Source organism: Doryrhamphus excisus, chromosome 17 (genome assembly GCF_030265055.1).
Source record: "Doryrhamphus excisus isolate RoL2022-K1 chromosome 17, RoL_Dexc_1.0, whole genome shotgun sequence".
In the NCBI taxonomy this organism is placed as follows: Eukaryota; Metazoa; Chordata; class Actinopteri; order Syngnathiformes; family Syngnathidae; genus Doryrhamphus; species Doryrhamphus excisus.
The window spans coordinates 7,419,667-7,441,337 of NC_080482.1; the positions used below are offsets into that span (position 1 = coordinate 7,419,667).

Below are 21,671 nucleotides of genomic sequence, written 5' to 3' on the forward strand. Positions count from 1 at the left end.
TCAGAATTCCTGGTAGCGCCCCTGCTAGGCCCCTCCCTCCACACCACATGTTTCTGCTTGCTTGAAGGCCACGCCCCTTTGAGTGAAAGGCAATAGGGAAGAAGACTGAATGAAACCTCCTCCTCCTGCCCCTTCCATGAGGAGAAAAGGAGAAGCTGTGTGTGTGTGTGAGTGAGAGAGAGCTTCATTGTGAGTCACTGCTTTGCTGGAAACAACATTTTACATTTTTACACACTCAAAGAAGGAAAGAAACTTTTAAAACTAAGATTAAGAACAAGCAAAAATGTCCAAACCTGACTACTCTGGTACTTTTCATATGGTGGAACAGGACAATATGGACGCCTACCTTGCTGCTTTAGGTAAGATATTTTTTTCTTCTTCTAATAATTCCTCTAATAATGTCTTTTTTTAATAACATCTCCATTTGCAGCTGCACAAGAGAGAAGTGATCTCATCAGCTTGTCCTCTGTGTGACCCCATGATGAAGAAAAATGTCCTGTTTTACATTCAAGTGTGCTCCCTTCTTCCAGACATTAACTTCGCACTGAGGAAGATTGTATGCCTGTTGAAGCCCACCAAAGAGATCATCCACGATGCGGCCTCGGGAGCCATGAAGATACGCACCATCACCACTTTCAAGAACTTCAATATGGATTTCATCATAGGACAAGAGTTTACAGAAGATCTGGGTCCAGTGGATGGCCGTACGTGTCAGGTATGAACCTTTTTCCTGTTCATGTTGTGGCGTCAGTAAGTTTATGTGTCTGTGGTAAAATCAGATGGTGACCCCCCCCCCCCCCCCCCCGCTGGGATTTTGTCTTCTAACCACCTCCTGCTGCTCCGCTCACAATGGACAACTGGTGTGTTTGAAAGACGGCCAATGAAAACATGAGAAGCAAATAATTCAATCACCCCTGCTTCACACTCGCCCTGCTCTAATGTATCACAGTATACCAGGATATAAAGAGAATGACTCCAAATAATACCCAAAATTATAGGAATATTACATCGTATGATGAAATAAATAACAGCACACATAAATACCCAAATCTTGAAGGCCAGTTGGTCCTGATGTGATTTTTAAATGCTTGAGCTACTTAACATTCCACCCAGTTCACACAAACACACAGCATGTTTGTGTCCTCTGCCCCCCCACCCCCCCTGCAGACCACAGTGAGCTGGGAAGGGGAGAAGCTGGTTTGTGTACAGCGTGGCGAGAAAGAAGGCCGAGGATGGACACACTGGCTGGAGGGTGACAAGCTGCATTTGGTGAGTAAAAACAGGCAGAGCCCATCACCATGACTTTTTACAGTGACGCACGGTGGACGAGTGGTTGCTTAGCATGTTGGCCACACAGGCAGGAGATCAGGAAGTCTGGTTTCCTCCCACATATTCCAAAAACATGCTAGGATAATTGGCGACTCCAAATTGTCCATAGGTATGAATGTGAGTGTGAATGGTTGTTTGTCTATACGTGCCCTGTGATTGGCTGGCGTCCAGTCCAGGGTGTACCCCGCCTCTCGCCCAAGGACAGCTGGGATAGGCTCCAGCATCCCCCGCGACCCTCGTGAGGAAAAGCGGTAGAAAATGAATGAATGAATACGAGTGTGAATGCTTGCCTTGCAATTGGATGGCGACCACTCCGGGGTGTAACCCGCCTCTCCCCAAAAGGTCGGCTGGGATAAGCTCCAGCATAGAAGGTATAGTTGATGTCAGTTATTGAATGTAATCCATCCAGCTGCATTGTTCTTTGTTTGTGAGTTGTAGCTTCCATTTCCTTGTTGTCATCATGTGACCTTTCATATTTTATCCTTTTATCTGCTCTTGTACTTTCGCTACTGTAAACCTGGAATTACCCCTTGTGGGGCTAATAAAGGCATATCTTATCTTATCTTCTTAGAGCTTACCTTACAGTTTGCATTCAAAGGTACATGGCTTTGTTTCTGATTCTGGACCCGGGTTTCCAGGGCTGGTACCATTTAGCTTTTTATGCGGCATTGTTGCTAGGTAACCACTATGTACGTCAGTCATTCATTCATTTTCTACCGCGTTTTCCTCACGAGGGTCGCAGGGGGTGCTGGAGCCTATCCCAGCTGTCTTCAGGCGAGAGGCGGGGTACACCCTGGACTGGTGGCCAGCCAATCACAGGGCACATATAGACAAACAACCATTCACACTCACATTCATACCTATGGACAATTTGGAGTCGGCAATTAAGGAAACCGGAGTACCCGGAACATGCAAACTCCACACAGAGATGGCAGAGGGGGGTGGGATTGAACTCAGGTCTCCTCGCTGTGAGGTCTGGGCACTAACCACTCGACCGCCGTGCAGCCATTAATCAGTCAAGTCAAGTTTATTTATACAACCATTGATCACAAAAGAGTCTCAAAGGACTTTACAAACTGTCAGCAGCTAGGAGACCAGGGTTCAATCCCACCCTCGGCCATCTCTGTGTGGAGTGTGCATGTTTTCTCCGGGTACTCCGGTTCCCTCCCACATTCTAAAAACATGCTAGGTTAATTGGCGACTCCAAATTGTCCATAGGTATGAATGTGAGTGTGAATGGTTGTTTGTCTATATGTGCCCTGTGATTGGCTGATCGACCAGTCCAGGGTGTACCCCGCCTCTTGCCCGAAGACAGCTGGGATAGGCTCCAGCACCCCTTGTGAGGATAAGCGGTAGAAAAGGAATGAATGACTATACATTGGGTGTAAACTGTAAAAGATTAAGTGTCTTTAAGATGTCAAACACAAGGCATTGTTCCACTGAGTAGCTTTATGGAGGATTTCCAATATCCTTACTTGCAGTGGGGGGTGGACACAGCAGCGCCTTGTTCAAGAAAAGGGGAAAAAGCGATATGGGGGTTGGTACAATTAGGAAGTGAAAGAGATTACAGGGTCAAATAATGAAGGGGCAATGTTTTGGATACAATCCCATCATTGAGCAACCCCCCCTTTCATGTTCTGCACTCCTCTATTGATTGTCCCTATTAATTAAACACCCTCACTTCTTCTCCTCTCTCTCCCTTTGTCCTCTGCAGGAGATGAGAGCTGAAGGCGTCGTTGCCAAGCAGGTCTTCAAGAAGGCCGATTGAAGTACCTTTTTTTTTTTTTTAGTGATTAACCTCGTTTATTCTGTATAGAAAATCATCAAGGTACATGGATTTTAATCACTATTATGAAATGTTAGAATGAGGGTGAATGTTTGTGTGGTATGGTACCAATAACAGAGACAGTACGTGTAAAACATTCCGTAAAAGAATAGGTTTCACAAGGGTTTTGGACAGTGGTGCAACATCTGTCACTGTCTATACACTTGTGGATGTAGCTGAATATGCTTATTGTACAATGCATGATCATCATTGGATTTGAACATGTTATCAGCAAAAAAATGCATGTGTAGTTGAAAATAAACAGTGTAAATGATAAACCCTAATCCCAAAACTTTGGAAGAATTTGGTTAATTAACGTAAAAAAATGAATTAAAAAAATGTGACTCCTTAATAATAATTTATTATTATTGTTTTATTTTTTATTATATATATTATATATATTATATATATTCATTTTCTACCCCTTTTTCCTCACGAGGGTCGCGGTATTATATATATATTTATATTATATATACAGTAAACCTCGGATATATCGGATTCAATTGTTCCCACTGGTTTTGTCCGATATAAGCGAAATCCGTTATATGCGTATACCGGAAAATGTCCGTTTTACGCATATATCGGATTTATATCCGGTATATGCGTAAATCGGATTTAATCCGTTATAAAAAGGCACTTCCTTGACTATGTTTCCAATGTACCTGGACGCGCAGGCAACGCTGCAAACGCTGCAAATGACGTCGTATAGCGGCCTGTCACGATTTGGCGAATCGGAGCGCCACGATGCGGCCATCCGATATATGCGAGGGAAATTTAATGGAAATGCATTGGAACGGGACTGGAGATTTTAGGCGAATAGGCGAAATCCGTTATAAAAAATCCGATATATGCAATGAATTTTTATTGGAAATGCATTACAGAAAAATCGGTTCTTTTTTATCTGTCCGTTGTGAGTGAATTTCCGATATATCCGTGTCCGATATATCCGAGGTTTACTGTAATTATATCTAATATATATATTATATAATATATATTATATTATTTTTTAAATATTAATGTAGAGTATATTGCTAAATATTTTCCAGTTATTATTCTGATTATTGAATTAAAAAAAGAAAAAGACTATATATTACACACACTGGACATTTAGTAGGTACACCTCCATAGTCTCACACACTCCAATGCAAGAGCTGTATTTACATATCCTGCATATAGTGCTCATTGTATCTTGTACTGGTACAGTAGTACTCATACTACACTTTGATCATCTCTGCATTTGATAAGTGACAAGTGTAACTAATGAAGTCTCCAATGAGTGTAATTAAGTGATTACATTTTGATTCATAAATACACTAAAATGAACTGTTAATTTCAAATTCGATATGTTTCTGAAAACAATAAACGTCAACCCCTTATGTGACACTGTCAGTACCACAACTGTCCTGCAGGGGGCAGTGCCACACATTCCAAGACACATTTAATCTGTCTTGTGTATGAATGTGCAAATGACAATAGAATGGATACTCCCAAACAAACTACACTCATGTTCCACACCACTCGTTCTCCTGTGGCTCAGAGTAGCTCCTGTGGTACACATCAGTCCCATTGCAGCGGTCCGAGGAGTCAGTCATAAGTGTAGTACGAAGGTCCATTTTGTCTTCTGTGCTGTGGTTGATTGCACTATCATCTGAAGAAGATGATCATCAGCACCAAATCAGACTACTGCGGTGTTGTGATGTTTATTACCTGGGTTAAATATGCTAAGTTGGCACGCCGATGGCACATCACTCTTTTGGCAGAGATCGTATAGTGCTGGGTTTGGTAGCGGAGGCTCCATCAGGCTGTCGGTGATGACTGAAGCCGTCGTTACCAAAGGAACAGGAATGCTTGACCTGGCTGAGGACATCATATACACAAACAAAACAAAACAATCATGTTTTGGATACTAAAATTTCATGATAACAAATAAACCAAATACAAAAATGAATGTTAAAACTCAGAAGAGAAATTAGAGTTTTAGTTTTTTTCATCGTTTTGTATTTTAATAAAAGGCTATTTGTAAATACGTGTTTTATGACATCATCACGCACGTGACCACATTTTCTCACTGGACTCTTTGAAAGTTCAAGGTAGCTGGGAAATAACATATTCACAGACAACATTCAAGCCAAATGTAAACATGGCTGACATATATGATATGTGCAGATATATGCTGATATATGTGCAGATATATCTACGCACCTATTTCCAGTTTCCCATAAAAAAATAACACTTTCAACATAAATGCATCTCTCACTGTTTGCGTTGCCATTTTAGGTGACACGCTACAATTGTGGGCTTACTGCTGTGGTACAATAAAGGGGACCTCTTAAGCTTTTTCCACTTTTCCGACCTATAAATATACTTAGAATGTTGTATTCTCGTGTTAAACGATCCCAAAGTTTCAGATAATGAGGTTTGTGTGCCCTGAACGAAGTTTGGGATGTCTCAAAATGCTCGGTTTCAGAAGGCGTGGTAAAACTGCCCCTTTGTGATGTCACAGAGGAGCAGACTTCCTTATATGGGCGTGTCTGTAAGCCGGATAAGCTCTCTGTCCTTCCCCAAGCTCTCCTTCTCTGTTCACATTGCTAGCAATGGCTCGTGAGGGAAAGCTGGACTTGCCTACAAACTTCCTGAAGCCCGACGCCTTTCCAATGTTACTTGGTCGTGTAGAAGAGTCAGAAGAGCTAGCGGTAAGTAACAATTTATCAGTGTCCTAACTGTGTTTATTTTGTGTAAGTCATGGAGCAAAAGCACTTGTTTGTGTAGCATTATAGAGTGTGCATACAGGAAGTGGGGTTGCGAGTAGCCATTTCCCACCACAATTAGTGGCTCTACCCTAGTTTTTTAAACACTGGTAGTTCCGCACAACACATTAGACATTACCGATACTTTAGAATACCTAACGCTAAAATGCTAAAGCTATTTACCATTGAGATACATCATGAAGTAACCTCTATTATTGAGAAACTTCCCAGTTTCTACTTCAGGATTGGATTCCGAACATTTTAAAAAGATACATCACCGTCTATCAACTCCTATAAAGTTAGGGTCTCAGCTAGCGGCACATACCGGAAGTCCTTTTATGCACTCACAAGTGTGACCAATCACAGCAGAGTGGGCGTGCCTGAGGGTGGGCTGAGGGTGGAATATATTTATCAAGACAGAATTCTTGGGAAGCACGAAATCCGAAGAAATACAGCTGAATAGGTGCAAATTCTGGAAGAACTAGAAAGCTTTCTGTGCTGGTTATTGTGTGCAGCTGCTCTATAGGAGTCCACAACTCAATACAAAGGGCTGAAAAATTTGCATAATGGGTTCCTTTTAATAAATAAAAAAAACTTCCTCATCAAATGTATGATATTTACGACTTTTTCATTGTATCAAATATTCGAGTTTGCTCAATTAGTTTTACATTGAAGTTGTGTTCAATGACTGTAAATAGCTATACTGAGCACAAGTCATATGCTAATTGAGTGGTAATGTGTCACTACACACAAACACATACACGTGTACACACAGCAAGATGTATTGTGTCTGTAATTTCCATCCTTATCTCATCTACACAACAAATGTCAGTCAACACAGTGTGGCACACATGTAGGAGTCGCTATTATTACTCATATGTGATACGTGCGTCACATGGCCGCCACATTTGTGACATCAAGCTGAATATGTGCCTTATGTCGTGTCCTTTTTCAGTTTGTCATGTTGCTGGAATTAAATATGCATATTCAGAGAGAATTATTCCTTGAAAAATAACATATGACTCAAAAGTCAATATTGCAACCGCTCTGGAGTCTACTATTTAAATGAATGAGCCTAGTATTGTAAATTATATTTTTACCTTATTGTCTATATGTTCTTCTGTACATCCACCACAGAGGAAACAGTGGGAGGATGTCTGCAAGTAGCGCACCCGAAACTGTACTGCAGGTAGCACTCAAATGTGTTAGAGACCCATGTGAAACATTCAGAGGAAAAATGTTCTACTCACCCATTTTGCGTGCTTTGCGTTTAGCAGTCCAGCACATCAGTCCTAATACAGCCAGTATGGTCAGCACAAAGCCCAACCACAAGCCTGCAGGTAATATCCACGAGCAACCTGCAGAACACACAGTAAAAACACTGTCAATATAGTTTTATTAAAAAGTCATAAATACTGGTATGTAAAAAGAGATTAGTAAAAAACAGGATTTGTTAAAAAAAAAAAATGCACACATACTAAAAACATATCCCAAATATGGAGGTATGGTTACTTGTACCATTGCACCTCTCATAAATACATACGGAAGTTAAAAAAAAAAAAAAAAAGCCATAACTACTGGTATGTAAGAAGAAATTTGTAAAAAAAAAAAACAGGATTTGTTAAAAAAAAAACTCCAATGACGTCAGCCTCCCTCTCCCATAAGATGGAAGCAAAAAAAAGTTGTTGTCTTTATGCACACATACTAAAAACATATCCCAAATTTGGAGGCATGGTTACTTGTACCGTTGCACCTCTCATGAATACATACAGAAGTAAAAAAAAGCCATAAATACTGGTATGTGAAAATGGATTAGTAAAAAAACATCATTTGTTAAAAAATCTGCAATGACGTCAGCCTCCCTCTCCCATAAGATGAAAGCAAAAATAGTTATAGTAGTCTCTTTTTGCACACATACTAAAAACATATCCCAAATATTGAGGTATGGTGACTTGTACTCATGTGTACATACAGAAGTAAAAATAAAGTCATAAATACCGGTGTATAAAAAGAGATTAATAAAAAACAGAATTTGTTAAAGAAAAAAAGATCTGAAATTACGCCAGCCTCCCTCTCCCACAGGATGAAAGCAAAAATAGTTGTTCTCTTTATGCACACATACTAAAAACATATCCCAAATATTGAGGTATGGTGACTTGTACTCATGTATACATACAGAAGTACAAATAAAGTCATAAATACTGGTGTATAAAAAGAGATCAATAAAAAACAGAATTTGTTAAAGAAAAAAAGATCGATGACGTCAGCCTCCCTCTCCCATAGGATGAAAGCAAAAATAGTTGTTCTCTTTTTGCACACATACTAAAAACACATCTCAAATATTGAGGTATGGTGACTTGTACTCATGTATACATACAGAAGTAAAAATAAAGTCATAAATACTGGTGTGTAAAAAGAGATTAATAAAAAACAGAATTTGTTAAAGAAAAAAAGATCTGCAATTACATCAGCCTCCCGCTCCCACAGGATGAAAGCAAAAATAGTTGTTCTCTTTATGCACACATACTAAAAACATCCCAAATATGGAGGTATGGTTACTTGTACCATTGCTCTCATGAATACATACAGAAGTAAAAAAAATAGTCATAAATACTGGTATGTAAAAAGAGATTAGTAAAAAAACCCATCATTTGTTAAAAAAAAGATCTGCAATGACGTCAGCCTCCCTCTCCCATAAAATGAAAGCAAAAATAGTTATAGTAGTCTCTTTTTGCACACATACTAAAAACATATCCCAAATATTGAGGTATGGTGACTTGTACTCATGTATACATACAGAAGTAAAAATAAAGTCATAAATACTGGTGTGTAAAAAGAGATTCATAAAAAACAGAATTTGTTAAAGAAAAAAAGATCTGCAATTACGTCAGCCTCCCTCTCCCACAGGATGAAAGCAAAAATTGTTGTTCTCTTTATGCACACATACTAAAAACATATCCCAAATATTGAGGTATGGTGACTTGTACTCATGTATACATACAGAAGTACAAATAAAGTCATAAATACTGGTGTATAAAAAGAGATCAATAAAAAACAGAATTTGTTAAAGAAAAAAAGATCGATGACGTCAGCCCCCCTCTCCCATAGGATGAAAGCAAAAATAGTTGTTCTCTTTTTGCACACATACTAAAAACACATCTCAAATATTGAGGTATGGTGACTTGTACTCATGTATACATACAGAAGTACAAATAAAGTCATAAATACTGGTGTTTAAAAAGAGATCAATAAAAAACAGAATTTGTTAAAGAAAAAAAGATCGATGACGTCAGCCTCCCTCTCCCATAGGATGAAAGCAAAAATAGTTGTTCTCTTTATGCACACATACTAAGAACATAGCCCAATTATGGAGGTATGGTTACTTGTACTATTGCTCTCATGAATACATACAGAAGTTAAAAAATAGTCATAAATACTGGTATGTAAAAAAAAAAAAAAGATTTGTTAGCCCAAGCCCCTACAACTCAAAGTTATGTGGACTTGCAGTCATTGACGAACTTCCTTCCTGGCCAAAGCCTTTCAGGCATACAGTACAAGTTCCCACAAGACTTCCCAAAATGACTGTAACATGAGGAACCGGCTGAGCATTTATAGAGAAACGTTTGTATTTAATCGTCTCTGGGCTGATTGAATTTCATGGCATTGCATGTCCAAACAATAAACCCACCAGACTTTAAGTCCCCGCAGATGGCATCCGAAGTTGACGTTCCTCGGGTTTTCAACTCTCGCCCCAAGTCCTCACACCTGTGAATAAAACACAACAACAATACACCCGATTCTATACAATATAATAACAATTCCAAGATGTCTAACCTGGTGTGTATTTGACAGGCTGATTGGAAATCCGACACGTTATTGTAGGTGCCCTCTTCACACGGAGCACAGATTGCATCATTAACCTCTGTGGCTGCAATAAACAACATTTTTGTTCACTTTCATTTTTAGATATGTGTATTTTCTGTTTCTTCACGTAGCCATATTACTTTGAACTTTCAACCCTGATCCCGGAGGGCACAAGGTGGCGGGAATGCAGTCCTCGCATGGCTCACGGTCACACAAGAAACCTGTCAAACACCCGCACACTGTGTCCTTGTCAGCCGTGCACTGCTTTAGTGTCTTCTGGTTGTTGCCTGTTATGAATTTATATATAATATATGAATATTATATTTGGATCAGTTTCTATTCTCCTTGCCAAATGTTGAGTGACTCACTGCCGCTGCACTGCCTGCACACCATGCAGCTACTTAAATGATTTCTGGTGGCCGTGTAGAGTCCACGTCCGCATTCACCACACCGAGTCTTCATGGCAACGTCGCAGTCGGCTTGCACATAGCTTCCTGATGAGCCAACAAAAGCATACAGGCACCCACGGTTCAAAAACACCAGAGTAAAGTAGCTGTGTGACCCTCCAACTGACCTGGGGGGCATCGATCGCAGCACCTTCCACTTTTACTCAAGTACCTATCCTCAGCAGTGCACTTCCCGTCCGCCATCGCTACTCAGATATCCAAAACTTTGGTCTTCAAGACTTGCCGTCCCAAAGAACACCTTTGTCTCATCTCTGCTGTGTGATACCTTACCTTGCTTATCCCACACAGTGGAAACCCCCATTGACCCCCCCACCACTGTCTTCTTTTTTTTTTTTTGGTCCCTCCCTTATTTCCTTCCTGCTGTCACTCCCCCCCTGCCACCTATAAAATGTTTTTTTTAATTGTTCACCTTTTCCTCTCTTGTGTTTGGAATATCAAGATGTGTATTGCATGACACCAACATTACAGTGTTAAACAGTGCCATCGTGTGGTATAATGTATAAACTGCACACAATTTTTTTTTACCTCGACACAAGTCAATCAAAAGTCAACGAAAAATCATTAATAGTTGAAAATACCCATAAAACTATTAAAAAATACATACAATATCTGTTGTAGAATTGTTAACTTTTTTATCCTCCTGCTTAATTCCGCTTAAAAATCACCCTTTATAAGACTGGGACTTTAAACGTCAAAGCCACGAGGAAGTTTACTTTCATTTTCCCGCTTGACAGCTCTTGCTTTGCGCATGCGCCACAACTCGAGCCCCATAAACATGACAATATTTTCAACTGTTCCTTCCTGTTACTGAAGGTTAGTAATTACTGGTTTACAGAAATAATGTGACTTTTGTGAGCGTTATAGTGTGAGTGCCCGTCGGTCCGTTTCAATTTGATATGGTTTGTTGTTGAAATCAAAAGTGAAAGTAGCTGTGAATGTGTTCTGTTTCTCTTTAACATGAAGACTTCCACGATGGTGACAGGAATCATTTTGTTTGGACTCCTGACGACATTTGTTCGTGGTAAGCAATTTAGTTGCAGCATATATGTGTAGTAGGGTATAGTACAGTACAGATTTTTAGACATGTGTACATCTTATCTGACATTAAAACTTCTGTTTTGACGTCAGAATTATCCCCCATTCATTCATGTGTTCAAACAATTACCTGCAAGTATAAACAAAATGGCGACTTCCAGAATCATAACCTTGCTTCTCCTTGTCTCTTTAAACTGTGATTGACAGCGTCCGGGGTTGCTGATGTGGTTCTGTCGTGTGAGTTCATTGAGGACTCGGTCAGAGTCCAAGGAGGTTCTGTCTTTGCCAGAACTCCATCCACTCTCATCTTGAAAGATGTCACCGTTGCTTCCGATGATGAATCGCTGGAAGCACTCACCCCGTTTGTTCCACCGTTCAAGCAGGATCCAGATCTCATTTTGTTTGAGACCAAAGGTTCTTTTCCTCGCCTTCTTTTCTATACCCAAATAAATTGTTCTCCTATTTTGATGTTCTTCCTGTTTGTTGCAGCGTCATCCTTCGAGATTCCCAATGTGGAGTTGCTACTCCATGCCGACTGCAACGAGCAGGAAGTGATGTGTGAAATAACGTCTTATACCCCCCACGGTTCAAAGAAGGAATCGGGATCTGGTTATTTCATGGTGTCCATCGACGTGGAAGGTGCTGACTTCAGTGCTATGTTGATCCTCCACACTTTACCCGTGGTAATGGACCAATCGACACTGATACAAAGCACACTGAACCTGCCCATGAGCCATGCTGGAACGCTGTTGACTGATGGTGAGACACAAACAGAACTGGTGTGAAAGATGTCCTAAGTCATATATTTTTTTTAATCTGTCTCCATAGTACCCTTTTTGGTGTTTTCCACCGTCAAGACTCCATCTGTGCCTCTGAGAGGCAACTGCCTCCTTGGCTGTGGTTTTAGATACGTAGAGGCATTGCCCGATGAGGAAGTGCACATTGAGTGGCGACAGCAGCATCGAGGACAAGGTCGGAAAATCCTCACGATGAAGACTAAGCTGAATGATCCAGAAGGGAGCACGGAGGGTAAGTGTGGCGTCAACGTAAGGATTAGTTCAGAGCTGTATAGGTCTCTCTATACAAAAAAGGCCTATCTCTCAAATATTGATAACCAAGGCTAAAAATAACCGATTAGCTAAAAATGTCATCCAATACTTCTCTACAAGAGAGGAGAAATATGATCTCAGGGAAGAACTAAATTTGAAACACTTATATGCTAGGACTACGTTAAAAAGCCATAGCATTTCAGTATGTGGAATCAAACTATGGAATGGATTGAGTAAGACCCTCAAACAATGCACAACGATGAGCCAATTCAAGAAACAATACAAGCAGTTGATGTTTGCTAAATACAAGGATGAAGAGTCTTGAACCAGTCATGATGTGCTATACATATCACTATATTGACACTTACTATGGTACCCATTATGTCATTGGATGGTCATATCACCTCATACTTCGGTACGTGACAAAAAAATTTAAAATAAAAATACCTTAAACCATATTAGGAAAGCAGGAAGTGAACAAATGTAACAGTTACTGATTGTAAAAGTACCAGATGGAGGGGTAGGATTTAATAAGCTTTGCTTCTTCCTACTCCTTTTGGACATGTGGAACTGTGAACTGATTATGTGATGCTTTCAATTGTCATCTGATGCATGTTCAAATGAAATAAAACCATTACCATTACCATATCTCTCTACGGGACTAGTCATCATCCATTAGACAGCATGATTATTGCACAGGTAAGCCTTAGGTTAGCCACAATAAAAGGACACTCCAAAATGTACAGTTTAACTCTATTGGGGGTGGTCCAGAGTGGTCCCAATCTGGTTTTACCACCAGATACTGACCTCATCACACTATCTCTGTGCATTCAAAATGGCTTCAAAATAGTAAAACTAAGTATAACTATGTTAGCATATTTAATCATCCGGTAATGTAACAGGTTGGCTTTCTCTACCTAATGTTATTTGCTGTATGTTTGGCATACAGCAGATTTGCCGAATCATGAAAACAGCACTAAAAGGCGTACAGACAACAATTTTTCATTGTTGGTCGACACCTAAACCTAATAACAAATGAAAAAAATCCTGACCAAAAAGAGGTAAATAGCGGTATAGTTAAGTTAGGTGATGATTTGTGGCAAGATAGTTGTTGTACTGTCGGGGATGTACTTGTGTAGGACTAATATCAGTTTTGCTGACAGTATTTCCCTGTTCTCAGTGCATCATGACAGAGAGGAATCCAGTGTGGATGCTTTCCAGGTTGTTGGTCAAGGAAACGCATCTGTGACCCTGAACAATTTAAAGGTGACGGATGAGGGCGCCTACATCTGCTCTGTATCTTTAGGTCCTTTCCATGGCCAGCAGGTCGTTAATCTCCGGGTCGTTCGTAAGTTTCACCCATATTGGACCTTTTTGACCTATAAGGCTACTCTCACTTTACATTGTGTGTGAATTAGCCGAGTGGTTAGCATGCGGGCCTCACAGTTAGGAAACTCGAGTTCAAGTCCACCCTCGGCCATTTGCTTGTTCTCTCCGGTTTTCTCCGGGTACTCCGGTTTCCTCCCACATTCCAAAAACATGCTAGCTTAATTGGCGACTCCAAATTGTCCATAGGTATGAATGTGAGTGTGAATGGTTGTTTGTCTACTATATGTGCCCTGTGATTGGCTGGCCACCAGTCCAGGGTGTACCCCGCCTCTCGCCCGAAAACAGCTGGGATAGGCTCCAGCATCCCCCGCGACCCTATTTGGAGTCGCCAATTAACCTAGCATGTTTTTGGAATGTCGAAGGAAGCCGGAGTACCTGGGGAAACTCCACACAGAGATGACCGAGGGTGGAACTGAACCCTGGTCTCCTAGCTGTGAGGTCTGCGCGCTAACCACTTCTCCACCGTGCAGCCCAAAATGATGATTGATTTTTTTTTGACCTAATTGCTATGAGATTTTTTTTCAGAATGAGAAGTCACGTTTTAATCTCGCTTTTTTTTTCCGTGGGTGGAGGCGGGGCCGCTAGCATACACACAGAACTGCAGAAGAGTGTTGCCTCATGAGGAGCAATTCAAGATAACATAGTCAAAATGAAATGAATGACATGGATCATTTTATTGTGTATTGTGACATTCCTACTGTATACTGTATGTGAGTGGACATACATCATTTGATGTGGTAAATGTCATAATATAGAGTGTGTTTGTATGTGAGTGGACATACAGAGGTTCACATTTTGTGTGCGGGGGGGGGGGGGGGGGTAAATAAAGAAGGAGGCTTGCGGGAGGGTGCTGGAGCCTATCCCAGCTGTCTTCGGGCGAGAGGCGGAATACACCCTGGACTGGTCGCCAGCCAATCACAGGGCACAGATAGACAAACAACCATTCACACTCACATTAAAGAAGAAGATGTTTACATTATTTTTACATGTGAATGGACCCTCCCCCATTGTTTGCAATGTTTTCAATGTATGTGTATGTGAATGGACAGACACATGTTTACAATGAAATCTCCTTCTCTCTTGTTTATTTTTTTGTAGAACCCCCCATTGTTTCTCTCTCGGAGACAAAGTTGGTTCTAAAGGCGAACACCCCACAGACTGTAAGGTGCCATTGTAGTAAATACTTCCCTCTGGATGCTCAGGTGAGGTACTACACTTCAAACAACAACCCATCCAACATGCAGTACTTCACATGTTGACATTTGCTTCCAGGTGGAATGGTTGTCGCGCTCGCTAACAAACAAGGAGCCCACCATCTTCCCCGATCAAGGCTTCCTGTCCAGCCACCGGAAGCACGGCGACGGCACGTATACACTCTCATCCCGCCTCATTGTGCCCTCCAGCGTCCCCCACGGAACTGAAATCATCTGTAAGGTGTCACACCCAGCTCTGGATGCTCCTCTTTTTGTTAGTGTACTGGTCGAACACCAGGAAGCAGGTAAGTGGCTCATTTCACACCCCGATCATAAAACTAGCAACGGTGATGGGATTCATGGTCGTGTTGTTTTTCGTTTTTGCAGATGACTACTGGTGGGTGCTGTGCTTTCTTTTTGTCACTGTGCTTTTCTTCTACCAGCTCCTTAAATAATTACATAGTCACTGTTTCACTTTGTTACACTTTTACTAGATTTTATTTGACTTGAATGAAAACTCGGGTTAAGGTCATTATCTGTACTTTGCATAGAGATTTGATGGTTTTTGTGCACTACTGTTTGGGTTTAAATAAGCAAGTAAGAGTGAATAAATTATTGTGTAAATGGTTTAGTTTACTTTGAACATCCATCCATACATTTTCTAAGCCGCTTATCCTCACGAGGATTGCGGTCCATGCTGGAGCCTATCCCAGCTGTCTTCGGGTATTCGCCCCTGATATTAATAAGAACGTACCAATACGCCATCCATCCGTTCATTCATTTTCTATACCTCCCGTCCTCATTAGCGTCAAGGGCATATACTGGAGCTTATCCCAGCTGACTGGTCGCCAGCCAATCACAGGGCACATATAGACAAACAACCATTCACACTCACATTCATACCTATGGACAATTTGGAGTCGGTAATTAACCTAGGGGTGGCACGGCGGTCGAGTGGTTAGCGCGCAGACCTCACAGCTAGGAGACCAGGGTTCAATTCCACTCTCGGCCATCTGTGTGTGGAGTTTGCATGTTCTCCCCGTGCATGCGTGGGTTTTCTCCGGGTACTCCGGTTTCCTCCCACATTCCAAAAACATGCTAGGTTAATTGGCGGCTCCAAATCGTCCATAGGTATGAATGTGAGTGTGAATGGTTGTTTGTCTATATGTGCCCTGTGATTGGCTGGCGACCAGTCCAGGGTGTACCCCGCCTCTCGCCCCAAGACAGCTGGGGCGACCCTCGTGAGGAAAAAGTGGTAGAAAATGAATGAATGAATGTTTTTGGCAAGTGGGCGTCCTCCACACAAAGCAGAGATCCGCACCCCTCGATCGCCATCATGCTAACTAACCACTGGGCCATCAATATAGCATATAAACTAGATTTTTTTTTTTAAAAGGCGATATTACGTCTTTTAAAAATAATTCAGACAACAGTTGCATTGTTATCGTCTTTTATTGGCATCAGCAAAATGGACAGGCATGCATTTCTTTTTTTTGCAAACAGTTGCACCTTTTCTGCATTTTCACTCTGTAATTCTGTCACCCAAAATAATATTTTTGCACACTATCATTTGAATTTTTCATTAGCTACATTTGTGCAGAAATAACTCACAATTAGTCTTAATAAATTAAAATAAATGCCTCTATAAATCATCTTAACAACCCCCTCCACCAAAAAAAAAATGCATGTTAATGTTCTCAATGCTACATAATGTTAACAGTTCAAAGTTGTGTTTGGCACTGGTGAGCGTTGTGGCTTTGCAAAAGCTTCACTTTGTTATTATTATTATTATTATTATTATTATTATTGGATCAGGGGGACATTAAATGTCCATAAACCTGCTGACGAGAGCAAAATATACAGTCGTCGTTAGATAAAGAAAGCATGGATGCACAAGTGTTGCTATTAGGGAGAAAACTACCGACAAGGATGGCCATGCAAATAGGAAACAATCAGCTCACCTTGGCCTACTTTGTGTTATTGTGTCAAGTTAAGCAATAAAACACTCCACAAGAACTACAAGCGAGAAATAGTGAATTTCTGAGCCTATAAATGGATTAAAAAGAAGTACGGAATCCTGACTTGAATCTGTTCTGTACAAAGCTATCAGTGTGATTCTCCACATTCATCCGTCTATGGCTGTTAAAGTACTTTGCATTGCAATTCAGCGGTCCAATCAGCTTTGGAGATTGTCTCTTTTAAGTGGCTCAAATTTTGCTCAAGTTTCAGATACGCTCCCGTAGAAGAGTTTTTTTTTTTTGTATTAGTAGGCTGCAATTAGTTAGGCTCATCACTTTACAACAAAAGAACAAAGTTAGTGTTCACAACAATAACAATAAGCTTGGTACTGGTAATCATCACATCGACCCGTCTTCCTTCTTCTCAATAATTCATGGCATGAACATTTAAACCAAAACAAAACAGTTTCCATAATATGTGATGAGGAGGAGGAGGGGGGTAAAAATCTCTCTCTTTCTCTCTGTCATCCATCCCATAACATTCGCAAGTCCATATCCACCTTTAGTGATGGGCGGCCCTTAGTAGAAGAAGTACACTGCAAATAGCGAGGAAGAGAGGAAGTCATTAGTGTAATGGCCCCCCCGTCTTGCAAAGCATCCGAGCCTCAACCACTAAAAAAAGCCATAAACACTCACACAAAAGATTCCTTTTTATATTATATATTTTTATATTTATATAATATGTTTATATTATGTGTGATATGTGTATGTGAATGCTAATTTCCCATATTTATCTGTATTTGCAGTATAGTTGGTGTGAATGGGCAGACAAATAATGACGTATATACAGGTATGTGGACATAAATGGACACGCATACTTGCATTATTATCTCAGGTGTACCTAATGAAGCGACCAGTTGGGTATATTAATTAAATCTGTATACTACACTGAAGAGTATATTGTACTCACAGAATATTATCCCCACGACAATGACTCCAATAATCCCCATCATGATCATCATCTGAAATAAGAAGACATCATCACTTTGTCGTCAGTGTTAAAAAAAAACAAAACAAAAAAAAGAGCCACCCTTAAAACGTTGCCCCACCTTGCAGTTTTTCCACCAGTACTTGTTCTTCAGCTTGGCTGCGCAGCTCTCAAACTGCGACGCCCCGGCTTGGAGCGCATCTGCTCTGTCATCCAGCTCTGAGAGCTTCTGGTCCCTTTCCAGAACCTTGTCCACATTTACCCTCATGATGTCCACCACCTTCATGACAACACATTTCATATTCTTCAAATATGAAGAATTGGAAGTGGCATTTATTGTTTTGATTCTTTCTGTGCCGTACCTCCTCCACTTGGGCCTGCGTCTGCTGTAGCCTACGGTTGCTGGAGGTGTTGGGTGGCCCGGCAGGTGGGCCGGCCGGGGCGCCATCTGCACCGGGAGCTCCTGGAGCACCGGGGGCTCCACCTGGGGCGGCAGCATCTGGGGCGGACCTAGGGAGATAGGAGGAAGAGGGATTCAGAAAGTGAATGAAATGCATGGAATTGATCATCAATTAGGAGTCAATGAACACCGAAATTCAAATTAAAACCTAAACTCCACTCTCACTGGTCAACACATTAGGTACACCTGCAATTCAAGACAATTCTGCATTTGCAAAGGTAATAATACCAACTTGCATATATGTTTATTAATATTGTGGTTCTAGTTTGCATTGCACTGCATATTTTACAATATTTTGGTCACTTTATGTACTTACTGTATAGCTAGAAAAAAATTGTTAAAAATGTTAAAATGGGCATTATTATATTTGTAGAATCCAAATCTTGAATTGTGTATTACCTAACATTGTGACCGATATTTTGGACAAATTTTGATGGACCCATTGCTTTGATTGGCACCAATAATACTGACACCGTTCATAATATTTCATACACTCAAACAGTATTGAATCATTTTTTTATTATTAAAATATTGTACATAAATATTGAAATAGAAAGCATGTATTTTAGTTTGTTATGAATATTTTGGTCTCACAAAATGCGAAGATTTTTAGTGATATGGGCATATTATAAATAAATATATTAATTCAAAATGTATATATTATAATTAATATTAAAATTAATATAATTATATTAAAATAAAATATTAAAAAATAAAAAATAAATATATTACATATATATGATAAAAATATAAAGTCATGCATTTTTTGTATTTTCCTTTTTAAATAAATATTTGAGCATTGCATTAGACAGCAGTGATATATGCAAAATACTAATAAATAATAATAATAATGACAAAACCAATAAAAACATGCCTGTTTAATATTTTAAAAAGTTGAAAATATATGCTAAAATCTGCTCATAATAATGTTGTAAAATATAATTTTTTGCATTACATACATAATATATATACTGTATATTTTAACTATGACCACAATAATATAACATAAAAAGCTATATGTAAACAGCAATGATTTAATGAACCATGATATCACATTGCACCATTTAGTCACCAATAAATGATGACAAACACAACTAAGAAGAAAACACAGCCAATTAGCTCCATTCATAGTGTTTCCCCAGTGACTGTAATGCTGGGGTAATTAAAAAAACAGCCGCATTAACACTCACATCGTCTATGCAGCTGTTTGTGCTGACTCAGCAGAGGCGGCAGCGTTCTCAAGTCCAACACTGAAGCGAAACAAAACAAAAACCAAAAGAATCACATAGGATTTTCAAAGGGACGTGGAGAAGATGACAAGAGTTCCAAAAAAGTGCCGCAGTGTAGCGGCTCTAAAGTGTCGCAATGAGGCCACAAGAAGAAGTAGTCAAAAGATGAAGATGCTATCAGTCCCAGCATCCAGCTCCTCCAGAAAAGATGCAGATTGGCTCACTTCACGCTAAAAAATCTCCCAAATCCTCAATGTTTTTCTGTGTGTGTGTGTGTGTGTGCGTGGAAGTGCCACGGTGGGTTGCTGCAGTAATGCGTCTATATCCTCTCCTACCTTTCCTTCCGCACTTGGGCTCTCAAACACAGTGCGGTACTAACCCCCCCACCTCTCCCTCCCCAACATGCATACTTTGCAGTATTGCAGCTCGGATGGGAGTGAGGCTGTGGGTGGGGGGTGGGGTGGGCGAGCGTGGACGTCATTGCAGTGCGTGGATGTCCCCTCTTGATGAGTTGACTCGACAGTTTAGCTTGGGATTCTCCTATTTTCATTCGTATTTGTCATCGATACAGTACACCCACTGGACACTACTTTAGGTACACCCGCCTCTATTAGTGTATTCTTTTATTTATGTCAGGTTAAAAAATACATAAACTCATCGCAGTATGATGCAATGCAGTCATACAAGTACTGTAGATACTACAGTCACGTTTAAACTGTTACGAGTACCACCGGTGGTACTCTGGCTCCACCTAGTGGTACTAGGGTGCAGCACAGATTCTCTTATAAATAAAGACAACACACACTGACATGTATACAAACATATTTACCTAAAGTAATGGAAATGTATGACCATTATAATATTTATAAAGGGGTAATTTTAGGTTACAGCACTTGTATTGGATAAATGTATCTAATGTAGTGGTTAAATATTGTCATAAAGTCACATTTTCTCCCAAGAAAGTATAAAGGACGCTTTAGATTGTGCAAAACTGCCATCTTTTAAAGTAAAATGTGGAAAAACAACACAATAAACATCTTGTCAATACTAGTTTTAATCATATGCATACAACTTCTAAAAGACAAAACAAACACAAGCTGGTCTGATTCCCATGTCATGTCTTAGCGATGTTTTCCAGTACGGTTAAAACGTCTGTAGAGGAATCGGATCCTCTTTTCCAAGTTGTGTCTTTCCAGAGTCATCATCCTGTCTCCCACCATCTTCTTCTTCCTAATGAGACGCTGCAGCTCGTTGCCTTTGAACGCCTTCAGCCAGGAAGGACCGATGAAAAGGTCTTTGGGGTGGGCTTTAAAATCCCCTGCAGGTACACAAATACATTCTTAAAATATATAGTATGTAGTAACTTAGGAATATCATTAACCTTGAATCACTTACCTAGGATTCCGATGTTGTCATATACTCCAAACATGCTCCTTTTCTCATTCCATCTGTCCACTACTTTCGGCTTGGGGATGGCGTGCATCCTTATGAGGCAGCTCGTACCTGCAAACGTCAGAAGCATAGTTTGCTCATAATGGAAATGTTCCACACATTTGCCAAGAGAGACGAAATACTAATTTATTCAAATGCTACCATAGAAGGTAAGAGCTAACTTTACTTTATGCTATAGATATGCCCGTCCTTAAAAACATGACATGTTAAACCTAATTAGGAATGACTGTACTCGACCTACCAGTGGAGAAGGTTTTCGCTGAATCCAGCAGAGCCCCGGTCGACCGACAAAGGTAGGCTCCAGCTCGCAGCAAAACTCCCACACCAAACATCTACAATAAAACACTCATTTAATACTCTATTATAATGTATTTCATCGCCATAAATGACGCTGCGTGTGAATGTGTCGTTTAGCTTCACCGATATACTGACCCGCTGTATCGGAGCTAGCATACATTAGCTTTTCGTTTTCGTAATAAAAAGACAACAATGTGACACATGTTGTTATATATTTACCTCGTCCCGTCTTTGAATCCCAAAGAAGAACGAATATGTTATTTCAATAATTGGTATAAGTGAAGACTGAGGCTTGAAAAGCTATGTTATTGGAAATTTTGGATGCATGTGGACGCCGCCATCTTTACTCACTGTCCCACAATGCATTGCGTCGAAAACGAATTACCCGG

At 40.3% G+C, this 21,671-nt stretch overlaps 5 protein-coding genes across 10 annotated transcripts; 2 read left to right on the forward strand and 3 right to left on the reverse strand.

The window, feature by feature from the left end:
* Positions 1-94: 94 nt before the first annotated feature.
* On the forward strand, positions 95-3,137 carry rbp5 (retinol binding protein 1a, cellular). The gene is made up of 4 exons (XM_058053727.1): positions 95-359; positions 531-715; positions 1,168-1,269; positions 3,044-3,137. The coding sequence occupies exons 1-4, from the start codon at positions 284-286 to the stop codon at positions 3,095-3,097; spliced, it is 417 nt and encodes a 138-aa protein (XP_057909710.1). The 5' UTR covers positions 95-283; the 3' UTR covers positions 3,098-3,137.
* LOC131105530 (tumor necrosis factor receptor superfamily member 5) lies at positions 3,123-10,478 on the reverse strand. 5 transcript variants are annotated; one of them, XM_058053716.1, is made up of 8 exons: positions 10,340-10,478; positions 10,134-10,259; positions 9,906-10,052; positions 9,736-9,829; positions 9,590-9,666; positions 7,152-7,259; positions 4,862-5,011; positions 3,123-4,802 (listed from the first exon to the last, which is right to left on the reverse strand). In XM_058053716.1, the coding sequence occupies exons 1-8, from the start codon at positions 10,413-10,415 to the stop codon at positions 4,657-4,659; spliced, it is 924 nt and encodes a 307-aa protein (XP_057909699.1). In that variant the 5' UTR covers positions 10,416-10,478; the 3' UTR covers positions 3,123-4,656. The 5 variants fall into 5 exon arrangements, with proteins under 5 accessions (XP_057909699.1, XP_057909697.1, XP_057909698.1 ...); XM_058053714.1 differs by having other exon boundaries at positions 9,590-9,829; XM_058053715.1 differs by having other exon boundaries at positions 10,134-10,467.
* A 466-nt stretch (positions 10,479-10,944) lies between these two features.
* On the forward strand, positions 10,945-18,883 carry tapbpl (TAP binding protein like). 2 transcript variants are annotated; one of them, XM_058053984.1, is made up of 9 exons: positions 10,945-11,045; positions 11,196-11,253; positions 11,475-11,681; positions 11,757-12,026; positions 12,096-12,296; positions 13,497-13,664; positions 14,804-14,907; positions 14,978-15,203; positions 15,286-18,883. In XM_058053984.1, exons 2-9 carry the CDS (start codon positions 11,205-11,207, stop codon positions 15,351-15,353), a joined length of 1,293 nt encoding a protein of 430 aa, XP_057909967.1. In that variant the 5' UTR covers positions 10,945-11,045; positions 11,196-11,204; the 3' UTR covers positions 15,354-18,883. The 2 variants fall into 2 exon arrangements, with proteins under 2 accessions (XP_057909967.1, XP_057909968.1); XM_058053985.1 differs by having other exon boundaries at positions 11,026-11,097.
* LOC131105634 (synaptobrevin-like) lies at positions 16,337-19,925 on the reverse strand. The gene is made up of 5 exons (XM_058053986.1): positions 19,495-19,925; positions 18,207-18,354; positions 17,966-18,124; positions 17,827-17,878; positions 16,337-17,452 (listed from the first exon to the last, which is right to left on the reverse strand). Coding segments are annotated over exons 1-5 (378 nt in total). The 5' UTR covers positions 19,497-19,925; the 3' UTR covers positions 16,337-17,435.
* Positions 19,926-20,568: 643 nt separating this feature from the next.
* On the reverse strand, positions 20,569-21,668 carry mrpl51 (mitochondrial ribosomal protein L51). The gene is made up of 4 exons (XM_058053494.1): positions 21,502-21,668; positions 21,227-21,317; positions 20,929-21,036; positions 20,569-20,851 (listed from the first exon to the last, which is right to left on the reverse strand). The coding sequence occupies exons 2-4, from the start codon at positions 21,315-21,317 to the stop codon at positions 20,655-20,657; spliced, it is 396 nt and encodes a 131-aa protein (XP_057909477.1). The 5' UTR covers positions 21,502-21,668; the 3' UTR covers positions 20,569-20,654.
* Between the last annotated feature and the right edge of the window lie 3 nt (positions 21,669-21,671).

What these genes read in the sequence shown, in the direction of transcription:
- LOC131105530 (XM_058053713.1), bottom strand. Translation starts at nt 10,350, where the DNA reads ATGCCCCCCAGGTCAGTTGGAGGGTCACACAGCTACTTTACTCTGGTG. An exon ending in ATCAGGGTTGAAAGTTCAAA is followed by an intron (nt 9,830 to 9,905) that starts GTAATATGGCTA and finishes TGTTTATTGCAG; the next exon opens with CCACAGAGGTTAATGATGCA. An exon ending in CTGCGGGGACTTAAAGTCTG is followed by an intron (nt 7,260 to 9,589) that starts GTGGGTTTATTG and finishes TGTGTTCTGCAG; the next exon opens with GTTGCTCGTGGATATTACCT.
- rbp5 (XM_058053727.1), top strand. Translation starts at nt 284, where the DNA reads ATGTCCAAACCTGACTACTCTGGTACTTTTCATATGGTGGAACAGGAC. An exon ending in CGCCTACCTTGCTGCTTTAG is followed by an intron (nt 360 to 530) that starts GTAAGATATTTT and finishes CCCTTCTTCCAG; the next exon opens with ACATTAACTTCGCACTGAGG. An exon ending in TGGATGGCCGTACGTGTCAG is followed by an intron (nt 716 to 1,167) that starts GTATGAACCTTT and finishes CCCCCCCTGCAG; the next exon opens with ACCACAGTGAGCTGGGAAGG.
- mrpl51 (XM_058053494.1), bottom strand. Translation starts at nt 21,317, where the DNA reads ATGTTTGGTGTGGGAGTTTTGCTGCGAGCTGGAGCCTACCTTTGTCGG. An exon ending in AGCGAAAACCTTCTCCACTG is followed by an intron (nt 21,037 to 21,226) that starts GTAGGTCGAGTA and finishes TGACGTTTGCAG; the next exon opens with GTACGAGCTGCCTCATAAGG. An exon ending in TGACAACATCGGAATCCTAG is followed by an intron (nt 20,852 to 20,928) that starts GTAAGTGATTCA and finishes GTGTACCTGCAG; the next exon opens with GGGATTTTAAAGCCCACCCC.
- LOC131105634 (XM_058053986.1), bottom strand. An exon ending in CGCAGGCCCAAGTGGAGGAG is followed by an intron (nt 18,125 to 18,206) that starts GTACGGCACAGA and finishes GTTGTCATGAAG; the next exon opens with GTGGTGGACATCATGAGGGT. An exon ending in ACTGGTGGAAAAACTGCAAG is followed by an intron (nt 17,879 to 17,965) that starts GTGGGGCAACGT and finishes TTCTTATTTCAG; the next exon opens with ATGATGATCATGATGGGGAT.
- tapbpl (XM_058053984.1), top strand. Translation starts at nt 11,205, where the DNA reads ATGGTGACAGGAATCATTTTGTTTGGACTCCTGACGACATTTGTTCGT. An exon ending in CCTGACGACATTTGTTCGTG is followed by an intron (nt 11,254 to 11,474) that starts GTAAGCAATTTA and finishes TGTGATTGACAG; the next exon opens with CGTCCGGGGTTGCTGATGTG. An exon ending in ACTTCCCTCTGGATGCTCAG is followed by an intron (nt 14,908 to 14,977) that starts GTGAGGTACTAC and finishes ATTTGCTTCCAG; the next exon opens with GTGGAATGGTTGTCGCGCTC.